General features: G+C 36.4%; 1 protein-coding gene across 2 annotated transcripts in view; it reads right to left on the bottom strand.

Annotated features, from left to right (window-relative positions):
* Nucleotides 1-617: 617 nt before the first annotated feature.
* Nucleotides 618-26,415, bottom strand: part of SMC2 (structural maintenance of chromosomes 2) — a 66,426-nt gene continuing 40,628 nt past the window's right edge. Inside the window, exons 18-26 of one of the 2 annotated variants that reach the window (XM_042912676.1) lie at nucleotides 24,351-24,544; nucleotides 23,240-23,383; nucleotides 19,801-19,995; nucleotides 17,136-17,336; nucleotides 14,842-14,958; nucleotides 8,635-8,795; nucleotides 4,789-4,936; nucleotides 3,603-3,779; nucleotides 618-939 (exon numbers count right to left, since the gene is read on the bottom strand). In XM_042912676.1, coding sequence (XP_042768610.1) covers nucleotides 3,621-3,779; nucleotides 4,789-4,936; nucleotides 8,635-8,795; nucleotides 14,842-14,958; nucleotides 17,136-17,336; nucleotides 19,801-19,995; nucleotides 23,240-23,383; nucleotides 24,351-24,544 — 1,319 coding nt within the window. In that variant the 3' untranslated portion in view covers nucleotides 618-939; nucleotides 3,603-3,620. Of the gene's footprint in view, nucleotides 940-1,551; nucleotides 3,780-4,788; nucleotides 4,937-8,634; nucleotides 8,796-14,841; nucleotides 14,959-17,135; nucleotides 17,337-19,800; nucleotides 19,996-23,239; nucleotides 23,384-24,350; nucleotides 24,545-26,415 lie in introns of those variants that run through there. The other variant, XM_042912675.1, reaches the window with a different exon arrangement.

Below are 26,415 nucleotides of genomic sequence, written 5' to 3'. Positions count from 1 at the left end.
AGGAGGATTCTATCTAATATTTGAAGAATTGTTAACACAAATTCTATATAATTATACAGAAAATAGAAGAGGTAACATTTCCCAATTAATTTTATGTAGTATTACCCCAAAAGCAAACAAAGCCAGTAAAAACAAAACAAAACAAAACCCATACAGACGAAAGCCCTTAATGAACACACACAAAAATCACAACCAAGCTATTAGCAAACAGAATCCTATAAAACAGGCATAACCTGGAAACATTTTGGGTTCAGTTTGATACTACAATACAGCAAGCAAAACAAGGCAAAAAAATTTTTTTGGCTTTCCCAGTGCATATAAAAGTTCTATTTATACCCCCCTTTACCATATATTCATCTGTTTTGATTTCTTAAAATCAGATGCTATTTGTCTTTCTCTGATGGACTTATTTCACTTAGCATAATACATTCTAGCTCCATCCACATTGTTGCAAGTGGCAACATTTGATTTTTGATGGCTGAGTAATATTCAAAAAGAGATCAAATCACAAAAGACTTACTGATAGAGAACAAACTGAGGGTTGATGGAGGGCCATGGGTTGGGGGATGGGTTATGGGTACTAAGGCAGACACTTGTGATGAGAACTGGATGTTGTATGTAAGTGATGAATCACTGAGTTCTACTCCTGAAACCAATATTTAAATTTAAAAGTTATATTTACACTGTAATCCATTAAGTGGGCAACAGCATTAGGTCTAAAAAAAGTATGTATCTTAAAAATAGCTTATTGCTAAAAAATGCTAACTATCATCAGAGATTTCAGTGAGTCATAATCACTGATCACCATAACAAATATAACAAGGAGAAAGTTTGAAAGTATGTGAGATCAAACTGTGACAGACTCAAAGTGAACCAATGCTGTGGGGAAAAAGGGTGCTGGCAGACTTGGTGGGTGCAGGGTGGCCACAAACCTTCAATCTGTAAAAAAAAAAACGCAGTTACCCGTGAAGCATAATAAAACAAGGTATGCCTCTACATAAAGAGAATTATAGACCATGACCAAGCAGGGTTTAATTCAGGAATACCAGGCTGGTTTAATATTCACAAATTAAGCAATGTAATTCATTCTCTTAACAGGCTAAAGCACTTACATGATCATATCAATCAATGCAGAAAAAGCAATGAACAACATTCAATAACCCATCCATGATAAAAGTGACCAAACTAGGAACAGAAGGAAACTTCTTTAACTAGATAAAGAATATAAACCAAAAAGCCTATGGCTAACATTATACTTAGGTGGTGAGAGACTGAATGCTTTCCTCAGAATTTTGGGGAAAAGGAAGATATGCCAGCTCTCATTATTTATACCACACAGTGCTGGAACTTCAAGCCAGTACAGGAAGAAAGGGGAATAAAGGCCCACAGATCAAAAAGGAAGAAAACCTGTCCTGATTTGCAGACGACATGATTGCGGGAGTGGTTGGCCTATTTGATTACCTCACTGTATCAGAAGAGAATGGATTCTCAAGTTTTTGCTTTTGCATTTGTTAGGGTACATGAAATGCCAAAACAAACCCCCCCCCCCGCCCCCCCGGCCCAAACCCAGAAGGAATCCTTTTCAAATGTTTGACATTCTTCCTAGAAATAATTTTCTCATGTTGTGCATACTGCTCACCCAGGTGTGTCTTAAATTTATTATGTACAATGAACACAAATGTTCAAACTGTCAGAAAGGTAATATTCTGGAACCCAACTGCCAAGACTGGTATCTTGGCTCTGCCTCTAACTACTATCACCACAGACAAGTCTGTTAACTTTTGTGCTCAATTCAATTTCCTCAATTATGTAATGCCGATCAACAGTACTTACTCAAATGTGAAAACAGATGCAAATACGAATAGCCTCTGATGTCTAGAAAGAGCTCTGTAAAGGTTACTTATGTTATTGCAGAACTTTAAAGGTCCCCGACTCTCCCCTTCATGTCGTCTTCTAATCACAATATACTGACATTACTCATAAAAATTTAATATGTTTGAGGATTATCATCAAAAAGCATGATATATAGGAGACAAAAATTAAGGAAGCAAATAGAAAATCTGAGGTAAATAAAATTAGTTCAGATGTCAAAATATTCAACCTCACAAGTTACTTATCAAATGTTAGTTAAAACAGCAATGAACTACCATTTTATAACTAGTAAATCAGAAATAATAAAACTAACAGCCAGTGCTGACTGGGTTGTGGTCAACAGATATGTGATCTTACTGCAAGTGTGAACCGACCGAACTGTTTTGGCAAATAATATTCAATACATTTGAAAGGAAATAAAAAACTCCTGTCTGTTATAGGTGAAATTAGACTTCCTGTAACTCAGCATTTATAACTTTGTCTCCCTCTCCTCCCATAGTGGACAGAATGAATTTCAGATTCAGTCCTTTCCAGTGTGTCCCATTGTATCAGTTACCTGGATGTTATCTGACATCCTCAGTTGTGTATGAGAAGGATGAGGAATGTTAAAGCCAAAGCCAAGAACCATAAGCATATATTAGGGAAAGGGTAACATAAAGGAACTGAGTATCAAGAAGGGATACAGGGCCAAAATAATATACTCAAGATCAGATTAGATCATGTGAGCGCTTTCAAAATTCAGAGTTTGGAGACACTCTGGTGATGCAGAACTACACATAGTAACCAAATGGTGTTTGTTAGCGCTTCTTTTGAGTTCTTAAAGGAACTTCAACCTTTTGACCTGGAAAGCAGAAATCACTAAGATATATAATAATCATCAAATTTTGAGTTCTTTCAGTAGAATGGGTGGATCTATTTATATATGCATCAGACTTCAAGGAAAAAGATAAATTTGGTTTAGTCTGCTGGCTTCTACATTCTCATTCACCAAAAGACTGTTATTAATTGGATTATGAAAAGGCTAATAACAAAAATCTTTGAAAACATGAGACTTAATGCAACATAACTTCTCCCAGGCTTCTATTAAAATACTAGTGAAGATTTTTTAAAAACTTAAGATTGCACAGACCAATTACTAAGCATACAGAAACATGATCTCCAAACATCATTAAAGTGAGAGAATCTTTCAAAAGGTTTCCCATCTGGGTCTCAATCAGGGCTCTGCCATTGTATCTTCACAGAACTAACAACAAATAGCTTGGTGCATGCCTAACAGCTTCCTGTGTGTTCCCTTTGTTGGTCCAGACACTTGCTTTATAATTCTTACCTAAATGACGTTCTTAACAACAGAAAACACATTAATATTACCTTAGGAATTAAACTAATTAAAAGCTGACTATCAGCTATATTTATCTTATAACTTAATTCCATCTGTTTCTTTTTATTTTTAGCTTTTACAAACAATGCACCACCAACCAGGTATCTCCGGCTCCCTAGTATAAAGAATTGTGTAAGAAAAAACATTTGAGGACATGCATAAAATCAAAATCACAGTAACTGGACCATAGTTACACTGATTAAGAGGCATCTATGTTCATTTATAAGTGATTACATAAAGGAAGAGAAAATACAGGTTAAGTAACAAAACAACATTACATTTTACATAAATAAGTAAATCCCAAGGTCTTTATGTTTAAAAAACAGGTCAAGGTAAAGGAGTAAATCTGTACTTTTAGCTTCAAAGGTGGTCATTTGGGTCCTTTTGCCTTGGATGTAGTTTCCTTAGGAATCTTTCCATTTTGACACTGAGTAAATCTGGCTACTGTAGAAACACCATCCACAAACTTGGTTTTGAATAGGACATTCGCATTGTTGAACATACCCTCCTTTAGGGACACCACAATGAACTTGAGGGAAAAAGAAAAAAAGCATAAAAGGTATTTTGTAATTTGAAGAAAAGCACTCCTGTTTTTATTCTGGAACTAAGAATTGTCTAGAGATATTTTGATTTTATTTCTTTCAATGCGTGGCTCAAAGCAAATGCAAGTAACAAATAGTTATAATATTAGGCACCTAAATGAATTCTAGCTTTCTATATTTGGGTTTTAGGAGTCTTAATTTTACCTTGAGTGCTTCATTACCCAAGTTTACTATTTCCTGCTGGTTGACTGCTTGTTGCTATCTCTGCAGCTGGCATCACTGTTTTGTTGCTAGCTCTAAATGCTCTGGTGAAATATTTTTCTTTGTGATATTGCAAAAATATCAAAGGCTACAAGTTCCCACAGCACTACCACTAGTCAAATGGAACACTTATAGAATTCAAAATAGGTACCACTTCACTGTTACCTGGTAAAAATGGACCATAATAAATAAGTCTATGCTAACTACGATTAAGTGAAACCCCCGAGTTGTACACTGCATTATCTATATAACCATACTTGGCAGCCCCAGCTCCTGCAGCAACAGTTCAATAAAAACTAACTGTTCTTAAAGGGGCTTTTCTCTACTTCCGACCCAGGAAAAATGACGGGTACCCCATCAAGTACCACATGATTTTCTGATGCCTAGGTATGTTCCTAAGCCAGTCTTGCTTTGATTGTGTATCCTTTGGCAGCAAGCTAGAGAAAATAATGACATTAACCATATTTAATTTCTAATTATGAAAAACTTAGACTCTCCCTCATGATACAACCAACAATAGTCATGCCTGGCTCTTTCTGTAACAGTAAACCAAACCTTCTTTCCTTATTCGAATGTGCATACGTGTAAATAATCACTGTATATTTAAAGAGATACAATGCTTTCATATTCTTCAATCCTAAATATCTTTGTATTGGCCATTACTAAAGAATAGTTTTTGAATAAACACATACTATACGAAAACTATCACGGAGACATTGTCTTCCTGGTTCTCACCTGAGAATGCGTGAAATGAGTCCGCAGCATTTGTCCGATGTTTTGGGTGTGAGAAAGGTCCAAGGCTGCATCTACCTCATCCAGGATATAAATTGGAGCAGGTTTGAAGAGGAGCATGGACAATATTAATGACAAAGCCACTAAAGACCTAAGAAAAGACCAGAAGAAAAGTTATCAAAATTTGATTTTATTATTTTTTACCAAAATACTGAAGCAAATCTGCTGTCCTTTTATGGATAGTGCAGATTTAGCTGAAAGACTGCCATGGAAATAATTTAAAGTTTCAAAGTTCAACACTTTTGTTGGTATTAAAATGTTTATTTCAGCTTTTCAGTTTTTCTCTTCAAGTTTTATTTTGAAACTTATTTATCTTGAAACAGGTTTACATTCTTTCCCGTCAAATAATCAGGATATTATAATTGGCACTTATCCTTAAGGAAAGAGCATGTTAATTTTTTTCTTTCCTTCCCCAGTTGCTATTAGATGCCTTGGTAGCAGGCGAGTGAAGTCTTAACAAGTATACAGTCAACAGCTACTATCTTTGTAATAGAACTGGTTTAGGTACCCTCTTTCAAACTTTTACTATGTCTGCATGTGTGTGCACGTGTGTGCGTGTGTGTGTGTGTGTGCACGTGCGCGCACACACACACACTCTTTATTGGCACCATTTAAGAGTAAATTGTATAGATTATGACCGAGTAAGTAATTCCCAGTGTCAGAAATTCAAACAATTGTATGATGGTTAATCTTGTGTGTCAACTTAACTGGATCACAGAGCACTCAGATATTAGGCTAAACTTTATTTCTGGGTCTGAGAATGTTTCCGGGTGAAATTAGCATTTGAATTGGAAGACTGTATAGCAGTTTGCTCTCTCCAATGTGGTTGGACATCACATAATCTGCTGAAGGCCTGAATCGTAAGAAAGGTAGAGAAATAATTTGTTTTTTCCTGCCTCATTACTCGAGTTGGGACATGGATATTCAGCCTCAGTGTTCCTGGTTCTTAGGACTTCAGACTCGGACTGAATTATACCACTGGCCTGCCTAGGTTTCCAGCTTGCAGACAACAAACTGTGGGCCTTCTCAGCCTCCACGATAAGATGAAAATTCCTTTTATACACACAAACATACCCTACTAGTTCTGTTTCTCTGGAGAATCCTAATACACCTTATTTAAAATTTGCAGTTACACATCTGAGTTTCTATAGCTCTTTTTCAGTTCTCTTCTAGCTAACCATCCCCATTACTGTAGCTGTTTTTTTTTCTAATCAGGTATCATGATAATTCTTAGATTTTTTTCTTTACCATAAAAAACAACAGTGAGATTGATATCTACTTCTATAAAGGGCAGCTGAGGTCTCTCAAGCAACCTAAAGTTATTTTTTATTGGCTTTCTCTGTACCAAATGTTTAAGGCATTGCGCTTTCTTTCAACTTAATTTTGCAGGGGGGAAAAAAAAAACCTCACCAAGAAAAAAAAATTCTCATCAAGAGTTAAACTAGTATGCTGGGTATGTATGTAAAATAATGGTATTTATGTGAAAATTGTATCATCTTAATTATAGAAATAATTTTCAGGTCTCAAAAAGAAAGTAAGCATATATTTTCTGTTCTCCTCAAAACATTATCTAGGACTTTGGCAAAAAAGTTAGATGTTGGGATTTGAACTGTAGAATTCAACTTTGGTTAACAGGCACCAGAAGGTGTCTTAGACTGTTAAAATATTTAGGAATTTTATCATAATGAAATACAATCAGGGAGTACTATTCTCATAAAAATGGCAAAGGCCTTCCTTAGGGAAATTAACAGGTCTTGGTATTTTCTACATACATAAAAGTTACATGATGGCATCATAGGGCACATGAGAACAATTTAAGAATTACAGATTGCACATCCTACAGGGGACAAAATACAAAATTAACAACTGTCTTTAATTATGTGAATATTCACAATTTTCTCTCAGTAGGCTTTAATTATTTGGCTCTCTGCAGGTAAGGAGTTAGTCCACATGACCTCTTAAGTTTTTCCTTAGTATGCCAATTGTCTGAATCACCATGTAAGGCTGGGGAAAAACTTCCCTGAAGTCTACAGCATGCTATTTCCAACATTATTCATTCCTTTATGCAGATCTGAGTTTTTTCATCTGGTATCATTTGCCCTTCATCCAAAAACTTCCTTTAACTTGTACGGTTCTGCTGAGAGCAAATTCCTCCAGCTGTTGTTTTTCTGAAAAAATATTTACGTTGACTTCCATTTGAAGAATATTTTGATTAGACACAGAATTCTAGGTTGCCACGTTTTTCTTTTAGCACTTACTAGATGTTGTTCCAGATACCTAGCTTGCATAGTTTTTGACAATAATCCTAAAGTCATTTTTATATTTGTTCCTTGGTATGTAATACTATGCCTCTGGCTGCCTGAAGACAAATCACAATTTCATATAACATGGCTTGCTGTGTTACTGTATGTATGTCACGGGAGAGGTTGTGTGGTGTTTATCCTACCAAGGGTTCATAGACATTAAGTCTGTGGGTTTATAGAACTCATCAAAACGGGAAAATTTGGGGCCATTATTTCAAGTATTTTTCTTTATCTCTTCCTCTCTTTGGAACTTCAATCACATATATGTCAGATGGCTTAATATTGCCCCACAGGTCACTGTTTACAGTTCTGTGCTTCTCACTTTAGCTTTAACTTTCTATTGCTGTGTCTTCAAATTCACTCACGTTTCTACACTGTTTAATCTGCTAATGTCATGTGAGCTTTTCCTTTTGGGCATATTTTTTATCTCTAGCAATTCTACTAGATTCTTTAAAAAAATTTTTTTTAAACATTTATTTTGGGAGAGAGAGTACATGTGAGCAGGGGCACAGGGGAGGCAGAGAGGATAGAGAATTCCAAGCAGGCTCCGCGTTGTCAGTGCAGAGTCCAACACTGGGCTCAAACCTGCAACCCGTGAGATCATGACTTAAGACGAAATCAAGAGTTGGACGCTTAACTGACCAAGCCACCCAGGTGCCCCCTAAATTTTTTTTTTTTTTTTATAGCTTACATTTCTCATCACATTCTTTTCTCCTTGTAATTCTTAGATCTAATTAATGTAATACTATAACTTCCTTGTCTGCTATTTTCATCACCTGTCATTTCTGGGTCTGTTTCCATTGAATAATTTTTCTCTAAGTTACACGTCATTTTCTTGATTTCTGTCCAGTACTTTTTATCAGATACCAGACACTGTGTTCCATTACAGTCTCAAATTTTGTTGTCTTTCTTTAAAAGCATTAGGCTTTGTTCTGAGAAACACTTTAGTTACATGAGGATCAGCTTGACTTCTTCAAGGCTTACAATGAACTTTTGCTGTGTGTAAAGACTAGCCTTCACTTCAGGGACATTACAGACTGAATGCTAGGGTGCAGCTTACTGGGGCCTCCCAAAATTCTAATCTGTTTCTTTAATTTAGTGAAACTACTATGATTTGTGTTGATTCCCCCTCCCTGCATCTGCAATCCAGAAATTCTATGGAGAAAGGCAGACATGAACCCTGAGCTTAGCACTTTTGTTTTATTGCTCACAGGTTTCATACTCTTGGGCTACTAATTTCCCAATGTCTGAAATCAATTGTTTTTCATACATTTCATCTCATTTTCTAGCTGCTTACCCTTATTTCCTTTGTTGCCTACTATTTTAATCACAAGTTCTAACCACAATCTGCAGTCTTACATATTAACCTCCTTAAATTCTACATTTAAGATAGCTAAGCAAAACAAAACAGCAAATAGGTCGGCAATGAGATGATGGATTGTAAAAGAGGATTGAGAAATTCTAAATCTGTAAAGGGATTACTCACCTCTGACCACCACTAAGTTCAGTTAGGTTTTCTTTCCAAGTATTTCCTAAAGCAACCTTGAATTCCAGACCATCCAATACAGTTTGCCCCTCTGGTGGTGCAAGCATAGCATTAGCACCAGGCAAAAGAGTAGAAAAAATAGACCCAAAGTCCTTGTTAACCTGGATTAAATAAATAAATAAAATATTATAGAAGGCTTTCAAAGACTCAAATTTTGATATGTGTATATTCAATCCAGCAGATGCATTTTGTTGTCTGTTACTAACTCAGGTGTTGGCGAATTATGGCCTATGTGACAAATCTGGCCATGCCCATTCTTTTATGTTTTGTCTATGGCTGCTAGCACTAAAACAACAATCTAGTAACTGCAGCAGAGACTATATGGCTCACAAAGCCAGAAATGTTTATTACCTGTTCCTTTACAGAAATAATTTACTGAGCTCTGCTCTAACTTTTGATACCTTTGTAGGCCATACTGTAGGAATCTTGAGAGACATACAACTGTATAAGACACTGAGCTTGGAGTTGGAGAAGCAGAAACAAACTTTTTGGCATAACATATTCTCTTCTAAATCTTGTTCTCGTTTGACTGCTTTGATAGGCCAGTGGTTATCAGCTAACCTTAAAAAGCCCAAGATGAGGGTAAAGTCCAGGAAAAAAAGAGTCATGAAATCAAACAACCAGATCTGTTCAAGGTGTTGACTGGTCCTTTTCTATAGGCTGTGTCTCAGCCAAAGAAGTTGTCAAAAGACAGGAAAAGGATTGGACCCCAACAGAAAAAGACTAAAGAAGCTGTTTGGCTTATCCCATCAAGCCCCAGTAGATTACAGAGAGACTTAGGGTCAATATTTTAGTTTGAAACTGGGTAATTTTTGTGCATACGCACTTGATTTGAGAATTTGGCCACCTGTCTTCAAATACGTGACTAATAACCTTAGTTCAGGAAATCTGAGAGTGTATACATACACATGCACAACCATGAGGATCTGACAGTCATGTTCTCTAGAGAAATCTCTAAATTCAAGTGCAAATAAACAGCTCATGAATATTTGTAGTAATAAGGACCTCTACATACCAACAATCAGTGCTACTGAATACAGATTTATCAAGGAATACAGTTTTAAGAGCAACAGAATACATGCTGGGCAGTACCCTACACAGAGGAAACAGGTTTTAGTTTTATCTGGGATACATTTCTACAGCTAAGTGAGGTTCACCACAATGGGAGAGGACCGCTGTCTTTTTTTGAGAATGATGAAGATAGCAGAGTATTCATAAACAGTTTTGGTTCTTTTGCTTTTAATTTTTTGGCCAGGCAGGAGAAAGACACTAAAGAGAGGATTAAAATAGTGGAATGCTACTCAACCCTGAACCCAAGTGAAAACTCCTCCAAAGAAGAAAAGAGAAACTTATTTATAGGCAAAATATAGCCCTATTCAAGATAGAAAATGCATTATATTCACAGATAGATGAAAGGTGAAATGCAATCAAATTCTGGAAATCTAATATGGTTAAGAAGGAAATAGAAAAATAAAAGACACAGCCAGTGCTGAAAATACTCTGGCTCTGTGAATTGAGTATGCTAGAAGCCAGAAGGAAGTATATAATACTGATAACACTATTACCTCAATAGGTTATTATGAGGATTAAGTGAGAAAATTACTATGAGAATAGTCCCTGACATATAATAAGTACTCAATAAATTTACCTGCTTTGAGACAACTCTGGAAATTGGGGGAACATCAATTTAAAGGATAAATTTGTACTTGCATTAATCCAGGAATCACGTGGAAAACAAGAGACAAAACCTCTCAGACCTAGTGTTATATCCACACTTATACAAGAGTAATGGGGCCAACTTTATGCATCCATTTAAAAAGAGACAAACACCACAGGGAGATGGAACACTGACAATAAGTCCTAGGGTACTAAAAACCAGGTGACTGAAAGGGATAATTGTACTACCATTACTAAAAATGAAGTTTTCAGAATTCAGAATAATTACAGAATTAAAAAGCAAAAAAGAGGCAAGGTGCCCAATTAAATCCCAGAGGCATGGGACTGTTAAAGTACCAAACAGCATAGTAACTATGTTTGGAATCTTCTGAATGAGAGTCTTTTGCTAGGATGGATACAGGAAAACTTCCACATAAGTGGATAGGGAATTATCCTAAAGGAGACAAACATATGCAACTAGGGAAGCAGAAATAAAAGTAAAGAACTGTGAAATTTGCCAAAGTTGTCCTAAAACAAAACAAACGTACTTGGGATTTTGTTGAATGAGAATCCAGTGAAAAACAATTCTAAACCTCTTTGCTTACTGCCCCAAATTTAGAGCAACAAGGGTGACAGGAGTTGGCAACTAAAGACAATTTTAACTGGTCTTAATTTAGGAAAAGAGAATCCCAGTTTTTCCACCTCTGGCTATCTGATCTTAGGCTAGATCATCTATGTATGTATGCATTATCTACCCACTCATCCATCTGCCTTCCTACCTACCTACCTATTCATTTTTAAATTTACATCCAAATTAGCATATAGTACAATGATATCAAGAGTAGATTCCAGTGATTCACCCCCTATGTATAACACCCAGTGCTCATCCCAACAAGTGTCTTCCTTAATGCCCCTTACCCATTTAGCCCATTCCCCCACCCCCAACTCCTCCAGCAACCCTGTTTGTTCTCTATATTTAAGAGTTTCTTATGGTTTGTCTCCCTCCCTGTTTTTATATCATTTTTGCTTCCCTTATGTTAATCTGTTTTGTATCTTAAATTCCTCACAAGTCATATATTTGTCTTTCTCTAATTTCACTTAGCATAATACCCTCCAGTTCTATCCACGTAGTCGCAAATGGCAAGATTTCATTCTTTCTGATTGTCAAGTAATATCCAGTGTGTGTGTGTGTGTGTGTGTGTGTGTGTGTGTGTGTGTGTATACCACATCTTCTTGATCCATTCATGGACACTGGGGCTCTTTCCATACTTGGGCTATTGTTGATAGTGCTGCTATAAACATGGGGTGCAGGTGTCTCTTTGAAACAGCACACCTGTATCCCCTGGATAAATGCCTAGTAGTGCAATTGCTGGGTTGTAGGGTAGTTCTATTTTTAATTTTCTGAGGAAACTCCATACTGTTTTCCGGAGTGGCTGTACCAGTTTGCATTCCCACCAGCAGTGCAAGAGATCCTCTTTCTCTGCATCTTCTCCAACATCTGTTGTTGCGTGAGTTGCTAATTTTAGCCATTCTGACAGGTGTGAGGTGGTATATCTCATTGTGGTTTTAATTTGTATTTCCCTGATGATGAGTGATATTAAGCATTTTTTCACGTGTCAGTTGGCCATCTGGATGTCTTCTGTGGAGAAGTGTCTATTCATGCCTTTTGCCCATTTCTTCACTGGATTATTTTTCAGGTGTGGAGTTTGATAAATTCCTTGTAGATTTTGGATACTAACCCTTTATCTGATATGTCATTTGCAAATATCTTCTCCCATTCTGCTGGTGCCTTTTCTGGAAAAAAAAATTTTTTTTTTTTTTTTACATTTATTTATTTTTGAGAGACAGAGCACAAGTGGGGGAGAGGCAGAGAAAGAAAGAGACACAGAATCCGAAGCAGCCTCCAGGCGCTGAGCGGTCAGCACAGAGCCCAATGCGGGGCTGGAACTCACAAACTGTGAAATCATGACCTGAGCTGAAGTTGGACGCTTGACCGACTGAGCCCCCCAGGCGCCCCAGTGTTGGTTGCCTTTTATTTTCTTATTTTTTACTGTTTACTCAGAGAGAGAAAGAAAGAGAGAGAAAGCACAGCTGGGGAGGGGCAGAGAGAGAGAGGGAGACACAGAATCCAAAGCAGGCTCCAGGCTCTGAGCTGTTAGCACAGAGCCCGACACAGAGTTGGAACTCACAAACTGTGAGATCATGACTTGAGTCAAAATCTGAAGCTTAACCGACTGAGCTGCCCAGGAGCACCCCCATTGTTGGTTGCCCTTTAGTTTTACTGACTGTTTCCTTTGCTGTGCAGAAGCTTTTTATTTTGATGAGGTCTCAGTTTTCTTTTTGTTTCCCTTATCTCCGGAGATGTGTTGACTAAGCAGTTGCTGCGGCTGAGGTCAAATAGGTTTTTGCCTGCTTTCTCCCCTAGGGCTTTGATGGTTTCCTGTTTTACATTTAGGTCTTTCATCCATTTTGAGTTTAGTTGTGTGTATGCTGTAATAAAATGGTCCAGGTTCATTCTTCTGCATGTCGCTGTCCAATTTTCCCACCACCACTTGCTGAAGAGACGGTCTTTATTCCATTGGACATTCTCTCCTGCTTTGTCAAAGATTAGTTGGCCATACATTTGAGGGTCCATTTCTGTCTGGGTTATTATGTTCTATTAAACTGAGTGTCTTGTTTTTGTGCCAGTACTATACCATCTTGATGATTACAGCTTTGTAATACAGCTTGAAGTCCGGGACTGTGATGCCTCCTGCTTTGGTTTTCTTTTTCAAGATTGCTTTGGCTATTCAGGCTCTTTTCTGGTTCCATACAAATTTTAGGATTGTTTGTTCTAGCTCTGTGAAGAATGTTGGTGCTGTTTTGATAGGGATTGTATTGAATATGTACTGATTTGGGTAATACCAACATTTTAACAGTATTTGTTCTTCCAATCCATGGGCATGGAATCTTTTTCCATTTTTTTGTATCTTCTTCAATATCTTTCATAGGCTTTCTATAGTTTCCAGTGCACAGATTTTTCACCTCTTTGGTTACGTTTTTTTCCTCAGTAGTTTATGGTTTTTTGTGCAACTGTAAATGAGATCGATTCCTTGACTTCTCTTTCTGTTGCTTCATTACTGGTGTACAGGAATGCAACCTATACCGATTTCTTTGCGCTGACTTTATATTGTGCGACTTTGCTGAACTCATGGATCAGTTATAGCAGTTTTTTGTGGAATCTTTTGGGTTTTCCATATAGAGTATCATGTTTCCATATAGAGTATCAAAGAGTGAAAGTTAGACTTCCTCCTCACCGATATGGATGCCTTTTATTTCTTTGTTATCTGATTGTTGAGGCAAGGACTTCCAATACTAGGTTGGATAACAGTGGCAAGAGTGGACGACATCCCTGTCATGTGCCTGACCTTAGGGGTAAAGCTCTCAGTTTTTCCCCATTGAGGATGGGGTGGGGTGGGTCTTTCATATACGACTTTCATGATCTTGAGATATGATCCTTCTATCCCTACTTTCTTGAGGGTTTTTATCAAGAAAGGATACTGTGTTTTGACGAATGTTTTTTCTGCATCTATTGAGAGGATCATGTGGTTCTTGTCCTTTCTTTAATTGATGTGATGTATCATTCTGATTGTTTTGTGGATATTGAACCAGTCCTGCATCCCAGGTATAAATCCCACTTGGTCATGGTGGATAATTCTTTTAATGTATTGTTGGATCTGGTTGGCTAGTATCTTGTTAAGGATCGATTTAACCTTTCTAAGCTTTGATTTCTTCATCTATAAAATATGGATGGTTAACTATCAGTTATGGAATTGTTTTAAGAGAAAACAGAGTATCTGCTTCATATGTGTTAACTAATAACATGTACAAAATGCTCTGCCAGAAATCTACACAATTGTTAATGATTTCTGAAATGCCATGAATAACTTGTAAGTGGTAAGGAATATGCCAATCTTGTTAGAAAAATGTCCTGATAACAAATATTTGAGCTCTGTTGAGTCTGGGTAAGAAAAACCAAGGAAGTTAGAACAGAACGGATCATTGGGAAGTTTCCAACAATCAGAGCTTTCCCAGTGCAAAACCGAGCTTGCTTCCAGCTTCAAGCAGAGGGAGTGGGGTATGGCACATATTGGACAGACTCCAAGGTTTCAGACAAATAGCATCTCCCTTAAAGGTAACACAGACCTGGAAACAAGGTAAGAATGAAAAATAAAGAAAACTAGAAGGTCAGAAATTTAATATAACTTAAGGACCAGAGAAGTAGACTGTGAGACTATGATGTAGAGACACAAACTTAGCTTTGCATTATCAGTAGTACTCAAGTCCAAAAGTACAAAATGCATTTAAAAGTCAGGAGGTTTTAATTAAGGCGTGTGCCTCATTCAAACACAAATCAGCCATTTCAAATTCATCTTAGAGTATAAATCTATTGACAGTATTCTTCATCTTTGCCTCACAAAGAATAAATGATAATATTTTGGGTTCAAATACCTTTTGCCACGCAATATTTAGGGCTTGGTTTTTCTTCTGGTCAAGGTCTTCTATAGTTGCAAGGATTTTGGATTTATCATTTTCTACAATTCTCTTCTTCTTCATCAAGTCATTATACTGGTAAGATAAAAAGCATGCTTAATTGAAAAAATGTAAAATTTTCTATTCTAGAATTCAGTCAGGAATAGAGGTTTAGTTTGTATGTAGAATATATACACTTCTGTTTACCAGAAAGATACACTTCATTAAGAGTCATAATGTGAACCAAGTTATGAGAAAGGTAAATATATCGCCTATATGTAAAATTTAGCTGCCATAATTAAGAATTTATAGGACAAGCTCCTGGGGTACTTTGATACTGATATTCTCATATCCTTCTAGCAGTCAAGGCAAAAAGGAAAATGTATGTAAACTCAAAAGTAGCCTTGCATGCTTTCTTCTTGAGGTCAGTCTTAGCAGTAACACAAAGTTTCAGTTCTTCACCATGATGTCCAAGTCCTACATAATTGGGCCCTTATTTATCTCTGACTTTTTGACATCCCAATCCTCCCCAGGGGCCAGCCATGTGGTCTTTTTTCAGTTCCTTGAACATAAGAAGCTCATTATATAGCCTTATAGCCCTTGCATTGTTCTCTCTTCCCTGAATGCTCTTTTTCTGTATACGACAGAATTGGTGCTTCAAGTTTCAGCTCAAACATCACATCTTCAGAATGGGCTTTTCCTGGTTAATGTAGAAACTCTGGGAAAAAAATTTAAAGGAGGCTGCAAAGGGAGAATTATTACACCATAAGTAGCAACAGAACTTTATGAAAATCTTAACTCATTTCTCCTCAAAGCCTCACATTTCAAGTAGTCTTCAAATTCTCCCTTAAATTGTAACCAGTCCTGTTAGCTTCCTCGCTGTCTCCCTCCTTTATAGCAAAGCTCCTAAAACTTCCTCTACATTTTTCTCTTATTCCTTGCATAATTCAATTTCTTATGTGTACAGACACAAAATACAACAAAACAAAACAAGGGTCACCTGGGTGGCTCAGACGATTAAGCGTCGAACTCTTGATTTCAGCTCAGGTCATGATCTCACAGTTTGTGAGTTCAAGCCCCATATCAGGCTCTGCGCTGACAGTGAGGAGCCTGCTTACAATTCTGTCTCCTGCTCTCTGCCCCTCCCCCATGCGCTCTCACTCTCTCAAATAAATAAACATTAAAAAAAAAAAAAAGGCCATCTTGCTTATCAACAATAGAGCCTTCCCTTTGGGTAAGAAAGCGAGTTGGTGAATTCTTTAAAACAAACAAACAAAAAAAGACCCAATTATTATTATCTAATAAAACCAAACAAGTGAACAAGTTTCACGATACACAGTTCAAATTCAGACCAAAGATTTTCTTCCACAAAACATATATTGCAAAGCTTTAATGGAGAAATAAAAACCAGCGGGAACATTTATAGAGAGATCACAACACGGGCATTATTAGCCTGTTTGGTATCTAACATAATACAGGTTCTTTATAGATAGTAATGTCAATAACAATTTAAAAAAACCCAGTACAGTAAAACTTTTTAGAAGTAATGGAGCTCATAAGTATTGCCACTTTTAGAGAGTTCTCATAACTCTCTGATACAAATTCAAACAGAATCTTAGAAAAAATAAAGTATAGGGCATTATATAAAATTAGACTGCTATCTCCTATGGAGCTGTTGAGAATATGGATTGCTTTTCCCTGTGGATTTTTCTAGTGACACAGCGGATTCAAAGTTCTGTCAGGGTTGGGGAGATGACAACATTGCGTAAGTGAACATTAAAACAGAAGATGATGCTGGATTTACAGATTAGGAAAGGAGTGGTTATGCATATAACAATTTTAGTCATTACTTATGTAATGGTTCTAGTATACCCTAGAGTCAAAAGGAACACCATATTTATGGAATGACTGGTAAGGAGGCAGACAGCAGAGTAGCCTTATTTTTCAAGGCCTTTTCAAGGCAACTGAAAGAAATTATAGAAATGGGAGGAGTAATCATGAAAAAATGTTTTTATTTACACCAAGAATAAGAAAAGGATAGATGGTATTCTGGGCAAAGCCAGGAGAAAAGCTTTTCAAGGGACAATGGACTATATAAATATTTGATGCAAAAACAAATAAGAGAGAACTGAAAAGGGAGAACAAGAAAACAAATCCAGTATCAAGAGCATCAAGCCAAAGATTGACTCTAGTAATTGCCACAAGGGTCACAGAGAGCTATTAGTGCTGCTCATGCCCTAAGGAGGCCAGAGAGTCCAAGGAAAAGGACTTACCCGCTCTTCAGCTTCTGTCAGTACATTCATAGCTCTCATGTTGACATTTCTTCCTAGTTTCTCCTTCATTTCTTGCAACTTCTGAAGTCTCTGACCAGCTTCTTTTGGGTTGTTGGTTTTGAAATCATAGGCACTATTAGGTTGCCCAAAGAGGTGTTTCTCTGCATTAATCCAGTCATAGTCCTTCAACATTTTGGAGACCTAGCCACGGAGGATAATGGAGGAATCTATCATTGTTTACAAACCGACATTTAAAAACTAGTTTCTGGGGCACCTGGGTGGCTCGGTCAGTTAAGCATCCGACTTCGGCTCAGGTCATGATCTCACGGTCTGTGAATTGGAGCCCCACGTCAGGCTCTGTGCTGACAGCATGGAGCCTGGAGCCTGTTTCAGATTCTGTGTCTCCCTCTCTCTCTGCCCCTCCCCTGTTCATGCTCTCTGTCTCAAAAATAAACATTAAAAAAAAAAAAAATTAAAAAACAAAACCAAAAACTAGTTTCTTAAATGTTTACAAATTTTAAGTATTTAGGAGAAAACCCCACAATGACTCATCTGCAAAAATGAGGTTCACTGTTAGTATAGGTTTACTATTAAGTATGAATATTTTTACCTAGAGAATAGGTTAAAAAAAATTGTATAGGAAAAAGATTACTTAAGCATTAAAAGAAAAGCTAGCTCAGAGAAATTTATACATGTAAATCATTTCCATTAGAATAAATATAAGCCTCCTTCAGATTTTACCAAACTCAATCTATTGCTTCAAAAATAATTTGTGAAAATTAAAATTCTCCTAAGAATACTGAAGTCATAGATTTGGTAAACTTGTGGAAGCCTAATTCCGACTGATTATAATTCTTTTAATTTTTAATGTTTTATTTTATTTTTGAGACAGAGACAGAGCATGAACGGGGGAGGGTCAGAGAGAGGGAGACACAGAATCTGAAGCAGGCTCCAGGCTCTGAGCTGTCAGCACAGAGCCTGACGTGGGGCTCGAACTCACAGACTGTGAGATCATGACCTGAGCCAAAGTCGGAAGCTCAACCAACTGAGCCACCCAGGCGCCCCTGACTAATTATAATTCTAAATATACTAGGTAAATAAAAAGCTGCTCTAAACTTTGACTCCATTGCCTCGTCACCCTCTTTTGACAAGGCACAGTAATGTATTTCTTTATATGGTAAAAAGAGTTAAAAAAAAATTTTAGATTATAGTGCTTAAAGAAGACTTTCTTCTACTAAAATCGTTCAAGGTTGGTTCTGACTGATAGAGTCTAATCCTTGTCAGTCTGTTTATCCTCATTAATTCCAGGGGAACAGTCTCACCTCCAGGCTCCAAAGATGATCATTTCCAATCTACCTTCCCTGCTGATCCATAGGCTCAATGAAAGCATTCTGGGTACATGTTGCTCATCCTTATCATTAGTGCCTGGCCTACTACTATCTGATACTAGTTGGTATGTAATTAATATTTGACCAACTATAGACTTCAAAGAATCCTGGACTTTTTAGCAGTTCCACTTTTAACTCTCCTTTTCACCTTAACCGTAAATAAAATCCCCTAGCAATCACCACTACTAGCACTTTCAATTACCAAAAACCTATTAACAGTAATATTAACATTGGTAACATTTCAGTGAATCCACTAATACTAGGCTACCAGGCTAATGGAAAATCAATACAAAAAAATATTAGGAAATTAATGATGTGGCTATGAAAAAATATTTTCTTTAAGTGTGAGCCTGAACAGGCACACAGGGCTCTTTCAGAGGGTGGGGTGACTATTTTGTATGTTCTGACTTTTTTGAAGTTAAATCTCATACTTTTAAGATGCTAAACAAGATTTAAAAGGCATCAAACGGTTACACACTCGTAAGAAAACATGATGGGCAAATTACTAAGATTTCATGAGTGCAGCCTCTTAACCAAGCAGCGAATTTCTGCAAAAGCATGTATTCTCTTTAATGTTTACTTATTTATTTTTGAGGGGGATGGGAGGGATAGAGAGAGGTGGTGAAAGAGAATCCTAAGCAGACTCCCCATTGTCAGCAGAGAGCCCGATGTGGGGCTCGAACTCATGAACTGTGAGATCATGACCTGAGAGGAAACCAAGAGTCAGACGCTTAACCGACTGAGTCACCCAGGTGCCCCAGAAAGAAACTTTCAGGAGTGAACAAAAAACTGAGATAACTTCAAAAAAGACGGCTGCTAGCACAACATCAGATTTCAGATGAGGCTGCAAAATTGACTATACTGATCCTCTTAAGGACATCTGGAAGCCAATTAAGTCCAGGTTTTGGAAGTTGCCTGTAAATATATATCGTTTACCTTATTTCAAAATAAATTGAAAACTCACAGGCAACAAAATATATAATCACAACTAATATATTAATCTGAATATCTGGGGATTAAAAAATGGCTAGTTCTATGGGAGACCACTGAAACATCTTATACATAGGAATAAATACTTGAAATTTAGAAAGATTTATGCCAGGTGGTAAAAATAAGCATTGCTGAGAAGCCATTAAAATAGCAGTAAGCCTCAAAATTCTGTTATACCACATTTCTGCCATTTATACTGAATTCTCCATTGAGCACTTTACCAGAATATCTCAACAACTCAGAAGCAAAAATCTGATTATGAGTAGAAATAAGCAACACAAACGTGCCTTTGCAGCAGCATCTTCAGCTTCCCGTTTATGTTTGCTGATGTTGTGGTCCAGTTCCTTAATTTTAAGCTGAGAATCATTGTTTTGTTCCTTGTGTGTTGCAACTTCAGCATATTTAGCTTTAATTACATTGTCTTGGGCTGTTATCACTTCTTTTTGCTTGGTCACCTCTTCTTGAGCTTTATTTACGGACTCCTGGAACAAATAGAAGATGATATATAGCAAAGTAATGTGGGCATATTTTTAGTTTATTAAAAGATCATCTAAAAAGCGTCTGGGCAAGATGGCAATGTGATTACAGGCAGATGGTCACCTAACCCTCTACATTGTATATCCCCATTAAAATGACTAATTAATTGGCATACAGGAGAAAACTTGTTCTATCACTAGAAAAAAGATGGGATACAGTGTTCGTGCTGGAAGCAACAAAGTTTCTGGGGATACAGTGAACTACAGGAAACTGACTTGTGAGGTCTCAGTAAAGTGGCATTTCTGGGTAGTTAACAAGAAGATACTATGCCAGATCCCCACATGTCATTTATCAGGAAGGGAAGGATGTAGGCCAGGTTTTCTGCTCTTCCCTTTGTAGATATAAGCCATATTTATCGGTGCAACAGAAGGTCATAATGTTTGGTTCTAGCACAAGGGTCAAAACAGAAAAATACAAGAAACTTTTTTCAATAAATAGATTTGTGGCACAAAGAAAAACTTTCTTGCTTTGACTCTGAATATCCCCCTACCTCCCAAGGTTGGAGCTACTCAATGTCAGAAGTGGTAATTGTAACTGCAATTCAGTCTATCACCAACCTGCCCTGCAAATCCCATTGCTTCACCCAAATCTTGAAAGAACTCACACAAATATCTAAACCAAAAAAACCTAGTTCAACCCATATTTAGGTAGGGGGAAAACCAAAGTAGGACAACCTGCTTTAAGTTTCTGAGGAAGAATGGATCTTCATGATGCAAACCACAAGGAAAAATTTAGGAATGTTTTTAGGCATGCTCATTAGGAAACAAGATGAGCAACAAAGAATACCTGATGTTATGGTTAGGGTACTCAAAGTGCCTTAATTTCCCTATAATGTTTAATCTGTGTCATCAGAGGTCTTTTGAGGAAAGAAAATAAAACATGACATTCATATAAAAACCTGAAGATATTTTAGCTTTTTGAAACCTGTGAAGAGAAACTGAAAAATACTCTGCTTAAGATATTAACCAAAGGGAAATATAAGTTTATTAACTAACACTGTATCTTTAAAAAAAAAAAAAAAGTGTTTATGAAGAAGATTCTCTCATGCCTACAGGTTAAAAACTGCAATGCAATTTTCACTGTTTTAACCTTTTTTTTACAATGATAGGAAATCTGTTACTTAAGATTGAACAGAAATGAAATTTTAGTTTTGTTTGTCTAATTAGTAGGTAGTTTCTTTTCTTAGTTCCCTGGGAGTTTCCTTTGATATTCTTATCTGCAAAGGAAACAATTTAGAATGCAGAGCCCAAAAAAACAACCTTTAACAACCAAGTGATCTATTTTATACTTCTCCATAAAGAGAAATGGAAGTATGTACATGTTCAGACTTTATTTAGATCAGGAAAGGAGTAGCTTATTTATTTTCACAATTATCTTTAAAAACATATCTAACTTTTAAAATTCTACAACATGATGTCCATGAAAGACAGCAAAAATATGCACGGGAAAAATGAGATTAAGACAACAAATCAGAAGGGAGCTAAAAATATTTTTAAAAACTAAAATTTACTTTGGAGGCAAAATAAAAACTGAACAGAAATTAAAAAATTTAATCAGTAACACAGAACACACAGCTGAAAAGCATTTTGATCTTAACTTCAAAAAAAGTAGTTAAAAACTGTTCTATTGATTTGATAAATAATGGGTTAAAAACAAAAAACTTGAATTTATCCATGAAGAGAATCAAGAGGAAAGACCTACTTTCCAAAAACACCATAGGCCACAACAATTACAACAATCATATCAAAGGAAAACATAAAAGCATGTAGAGGACACAAACAAGACAAAAATACCACACTGAAAACTGAATGGAACTACCCTGTTGAAAGCTATTACATTCAGTTAACATAAAAATCAATGTTAGTTACAAACGGTATCAATTAGTAACAAAACAAAACTTAAAAAACATGATGAGTGTAGTCAGTGGTACTGTATATTTAAAAGTTGCTGAGACAGTAGATCTTAAAAGTTCACATCACAAAAAATATTTGTAACTGTGTGGTGAGGGATTAACTAGATTTATGGGTTGGTCTTTTTGCAACATATACAAATAACAAATCATTATGTTGTATACTTGAAATTAATATAGATCAATTATACCTCAATATGAAACAAAGCAATTCAAAGACAAAATCAAAGAAAGGGGCAAGAGAATTTCCAATATTCATTAGGGACAATCTCTAATAAAGATATACCACAGTATGAATTTGCAGGTGACAGAATGTCTTCATAACATTTGAAATACCCTCAGTCCTAAATCCATCCTTCACTTCCCTGCTTCTGATAGAACATTTCTCCCCAACCAGCTGCAACTATAGTCAGCCTCAACAGTAAAGGATGCTGTAAGGAAACTGTAGAAAGAAGAGGCTTTACTTCCCAGTTCTGGTGTGCTTTTCTCAAAGGCAAGTTTGTCATGTGCAAGGGCCAGCAACCTACATGGCTTCCCTGACATCCAGCAGATGGGGAGAGGGGAACAGGGCTTTGCAACATGTTCACATGGACTAATTTCCCCTACATCCCACGTGGCACTTCCCTATGGATGACTACCCATGGCACTCCAGCAAACTTCACAACCAGGGGGCCACAGTTACATCTTCAACTAGATCTGGTTTTCAGCCTATAGTTGCTATGGCTCTTTTCCAATTTGTTCCTTCCATGGGTGCACTCCCTCAGCCCTAAGGGTGGTAGTGGCTATTCCCTGTAAGGGCTGTTCCTATATAATTTAGAATTCTCTTTATTCTTTAGTGATCATCCGTTATCATTCCAAACTCCTACTGTAGTTAAATTTTTTATTTAAACTCTGCCTGTTCAAATTACTGTGTAGTTTTCGTCTTCTGAGTAGACCCAGATTAAAACAATTAGTAATATTATTTCAGGACTCTTTCTGGATCAGGAATCATCATTTTTGCCTCTCATCAAGACAAGAATGAAGAGGGGCACCTGGGTGGTTCAGTCGGTTAAGCGTCCGACTCTTCATTTCGGCTCAGGTCATGATCTCAGGGTTTGTGAGTTTGAGCCCCACATCGGACTCTGCTTGAGATTCTCACTCTCTGCCCCTCCCCCACTCATGCTCTTTCTCTCTCTCAATAAGTAAAGAATGAAGAGATCAAGACTTCTAAAGTCAAACATCTTCAAGCCAACATTTCATAAGTGGATTAACATTTGTAATTTCTCCAGCACGGTAAGTACCTTATTTTTAGCCACCTCAGCTGCCATTACTTCAATCTGACCTTCATAGGATTTGATAGCTTCATTTACAGCTTCAAGCTGTTGTTTATAGGATGCATGCTCTCTCTTGAGCTCTTCCAGCTCCAGAGTGATAGCTTCAACTTCCTAAAAGAATGTTATTCAGACATTCAACAGACTATTAACTACTGAAAAATAGATACATGTCAACAAAATTATTAAGATTCCCATGCAAGTAACACCCACAGCTTATTCAACTACCAAAAACACATGTAAGCTGCTTCTCCAGAAGAAGTGAGGAGAAAGGAAATTTATTTTCCTTTAGTTAAACATTACAAATGTATGTACAGTTTTTACAGGTTCAAAGAACTGGGCATAAACTGTTTATTTTGTTATTCCTACAGGGAAAAACAATCTAGAATTCTACGTAACAGATAAATTAGCAAAGGAAAAGCCTTTTTTAAATGTCAAAAAAACCCAGCTGCTCAATTTTCTTCTTTCCCTCTATAGCCTTTAGTTTGTTAGAAAATACTTTGTGCAGCTATTTAGTGACAGAATATGAAGAAAAGCAGATTTAAATAGAATCATATAGAAAAGTGATGTAGAACAAAGCCTTTAGAGGCAGACAAGGCTAGGTTCAAATTCCATCTGTGGCACTATCAAAAGATAAAATCAGGTATCACCAGTCTACAACTGAATGGTACTTTGTAAATATAACATGCTTTGTCATGTATCAATCTTTAACAGGATCCATTCATAGATGATCACCAAACAGAAATGTCAATACTTGGAGCTGATAGGACATACCTCCACCGCATGACATAAGCTTTGGTCTACTCTTAAGTGCAGCATTTACCAAAAGGCAATTTTGCTCTTTCTCTAAAATTAGAAAGACAATGCAACCTATCCTTACCATTATGACACTCCATTACAGGGTTTTCAGAACGGAATGTTTTAATTTGACTCATACGACGCATAATTATTTCCTAAAGAAGCATACTGTGCTTTTAGATTTTGTGATGAACACTGATGAGTGAGGCTAACCCAAGATGCTCTACCACCTTCAGCTCTATACTGATGTTAAAGATTGGTTCCATTTCAAGAAAGGTATTACCTGTTGTTTTTCTTTCATTTTCTTGCTAGAAGCATCTGCTTTTGTTTTGGCAAAATCCAGTTTTTTCTGAGCATCCTTCAGTTCTCTCTCTCTTTCAGCTTCTGCATTTTTCATTTTATTCTCCAATACTTCATATTTTTCTTCTGCTTTTTTCTGAATTTCTTTGGTGTTTTTTAAAGTCTCCTCACTTTCCTCTGCATCATAAAGCAGGCAAATATAGCTAAATGAGGTCCTTGAACTATTAGCAGTTATAGGCAATGGTTTATGAGTGCCTTATGAATTCACCTTTTAATAGAAGATATGATCTAAAGAATTTAGGCTAAAATTTAAAAAAAACTGTTCCAACCTTATTCCAGAAATGCTACGTTGAAACATAAACCCTGCCTAAGAACCACACTTGAATTACCTAAAGACTATGAGGAAATTATTTCCCAGCCTATGAAACTGAGTAACAAATTTTGTCTTTAACTTACTAAAAAGATCACAGACCACCTTTTAATATACTTGTAATATGCTTCCTAAGCCAGAATCAAGAGTATAACTATGGTATTTCTCCTTTACTTAGTGGACAAAAAGCTTAATTTCATAAACAAACTTACATTGTATTCTTTGCCTATTTAGCTCTAATTTGTACAGGAAAAAAAGCAAGATAAAATGAGTAGATGAGTGTCACAATTGCCATACACTGTGTTAGAATGCAGATACAAATACAACCCTGGAGACCATTAACTACATAATATCCTATGCTACTTTTCAGTGCACAATATCACTGCAAATAAAAATCAAAGAAAAAATTTAAAAAGTACCTTCAAACAAATTAACATGGAAATACAACATACCAAAACTTAATGGGATGCAGCAAATGCAGTTCTAAGAGTGAAGTTTATAGTGCTGCCTCCATCAAGGAAGGAGAAAAATCTCAAAAAACCTGACACATAAAGGAACTACAAAGCAAAAAACAAAGCTCAAGGTTGGTAGAAGGAAGGAAATAAAGATCAGAGCAAAAGTAAAATGAAAGAGACTAAAAGATAATAGAAAAGATTAATGAAAGTGAAAGCTACTTCTCAGAAAGAATTGATACACCTCATGCCAGCCTAAGAACAAGAGAGGAATCAAGTAAAATCAGAAAAACGAGGGAGACACTACAACTGCTACCACAGAAACAAAGGATCCCAAGAGAGTATTATAAACAATTATATGCCAACAAATTGGACAACCTAGAAGAAACAATAATTCCCAGAAATATACAACCTACGAAGACAATCATGAGAAACAGAAAATCTGAACAGACCAATTATTAACAAGGAGACGGAATCAGTAATCAAAAATCTCTGAATTTTTGATTGAATTCATTTGAGTGAATTCATAAGAGAAAAAAAAAGAAAGAAAAGAGAAAGGCATCCAAATTCTAAAGGAGTAAAACTTTCTCTAGATGATCTATTATATATAGAAAACCCTAAAGATTTCACTAAAAAACTGTTAGAATAGACAAATTCTGTAAAGTTGCAGGATATGAAATCAATGTAAAAAAATCTGTTGCATTTCTATACAATAATAACTATCAGAGAAAGTAAGAAAATAATCCTACTTATAATTACATCAAAAAGAATAAAATACCTAGGAATAAATTTAACCAAGAAGGTAGAAAGAACTGTACACATAAAGCTATAATGCACTTATTGATAAAACAAACTGAAAAAGACACAAATAAATGGAAAGATATTCAGTGCTCATGGACTGGAAGAATACTGTTAACATGTCCATACTATCCAAAGCAATCTACAGATCTGTTAAAAATCCCTATCAAAATTCTAATGGCATTTTTTCAGAAACAAACGAATCCTAAAATCTGTATGGAATAGCCAAAGCCATCTTAAGAATAACAAAGGCAGAGGCATCACACTCCTTATTTTAAATTATATCACAAAGCTATAGTAATCAAAACAGTATGGAATTGGCATTAAAAATAGACAAACCAGGAGGGGTTGTGGGAGAGGGGATGGGCTAGATGGGTAGGGGCATTAAGGAATCTACTCCTGAAATCATTGTTGCACTATATGCTAAC

This window comes from Panthera leo, chromosome D4 (assembly GCF_018350215.1).
Source record: "Panthera leo isolate Ple1 chromosome D4, P.leo_Ple1_pat1.1, whole genome shotgun sequence".
Taxonomy (NCBI): domain Eukaryota; kingdom Metazoa; phylum Chordata; class Mammalia; order Carnivora; family Felidae; genus Panthera; species Panthera leo.
This window is presented reverse-complemented; position numbering and strand designations above follow the sequence as displayed.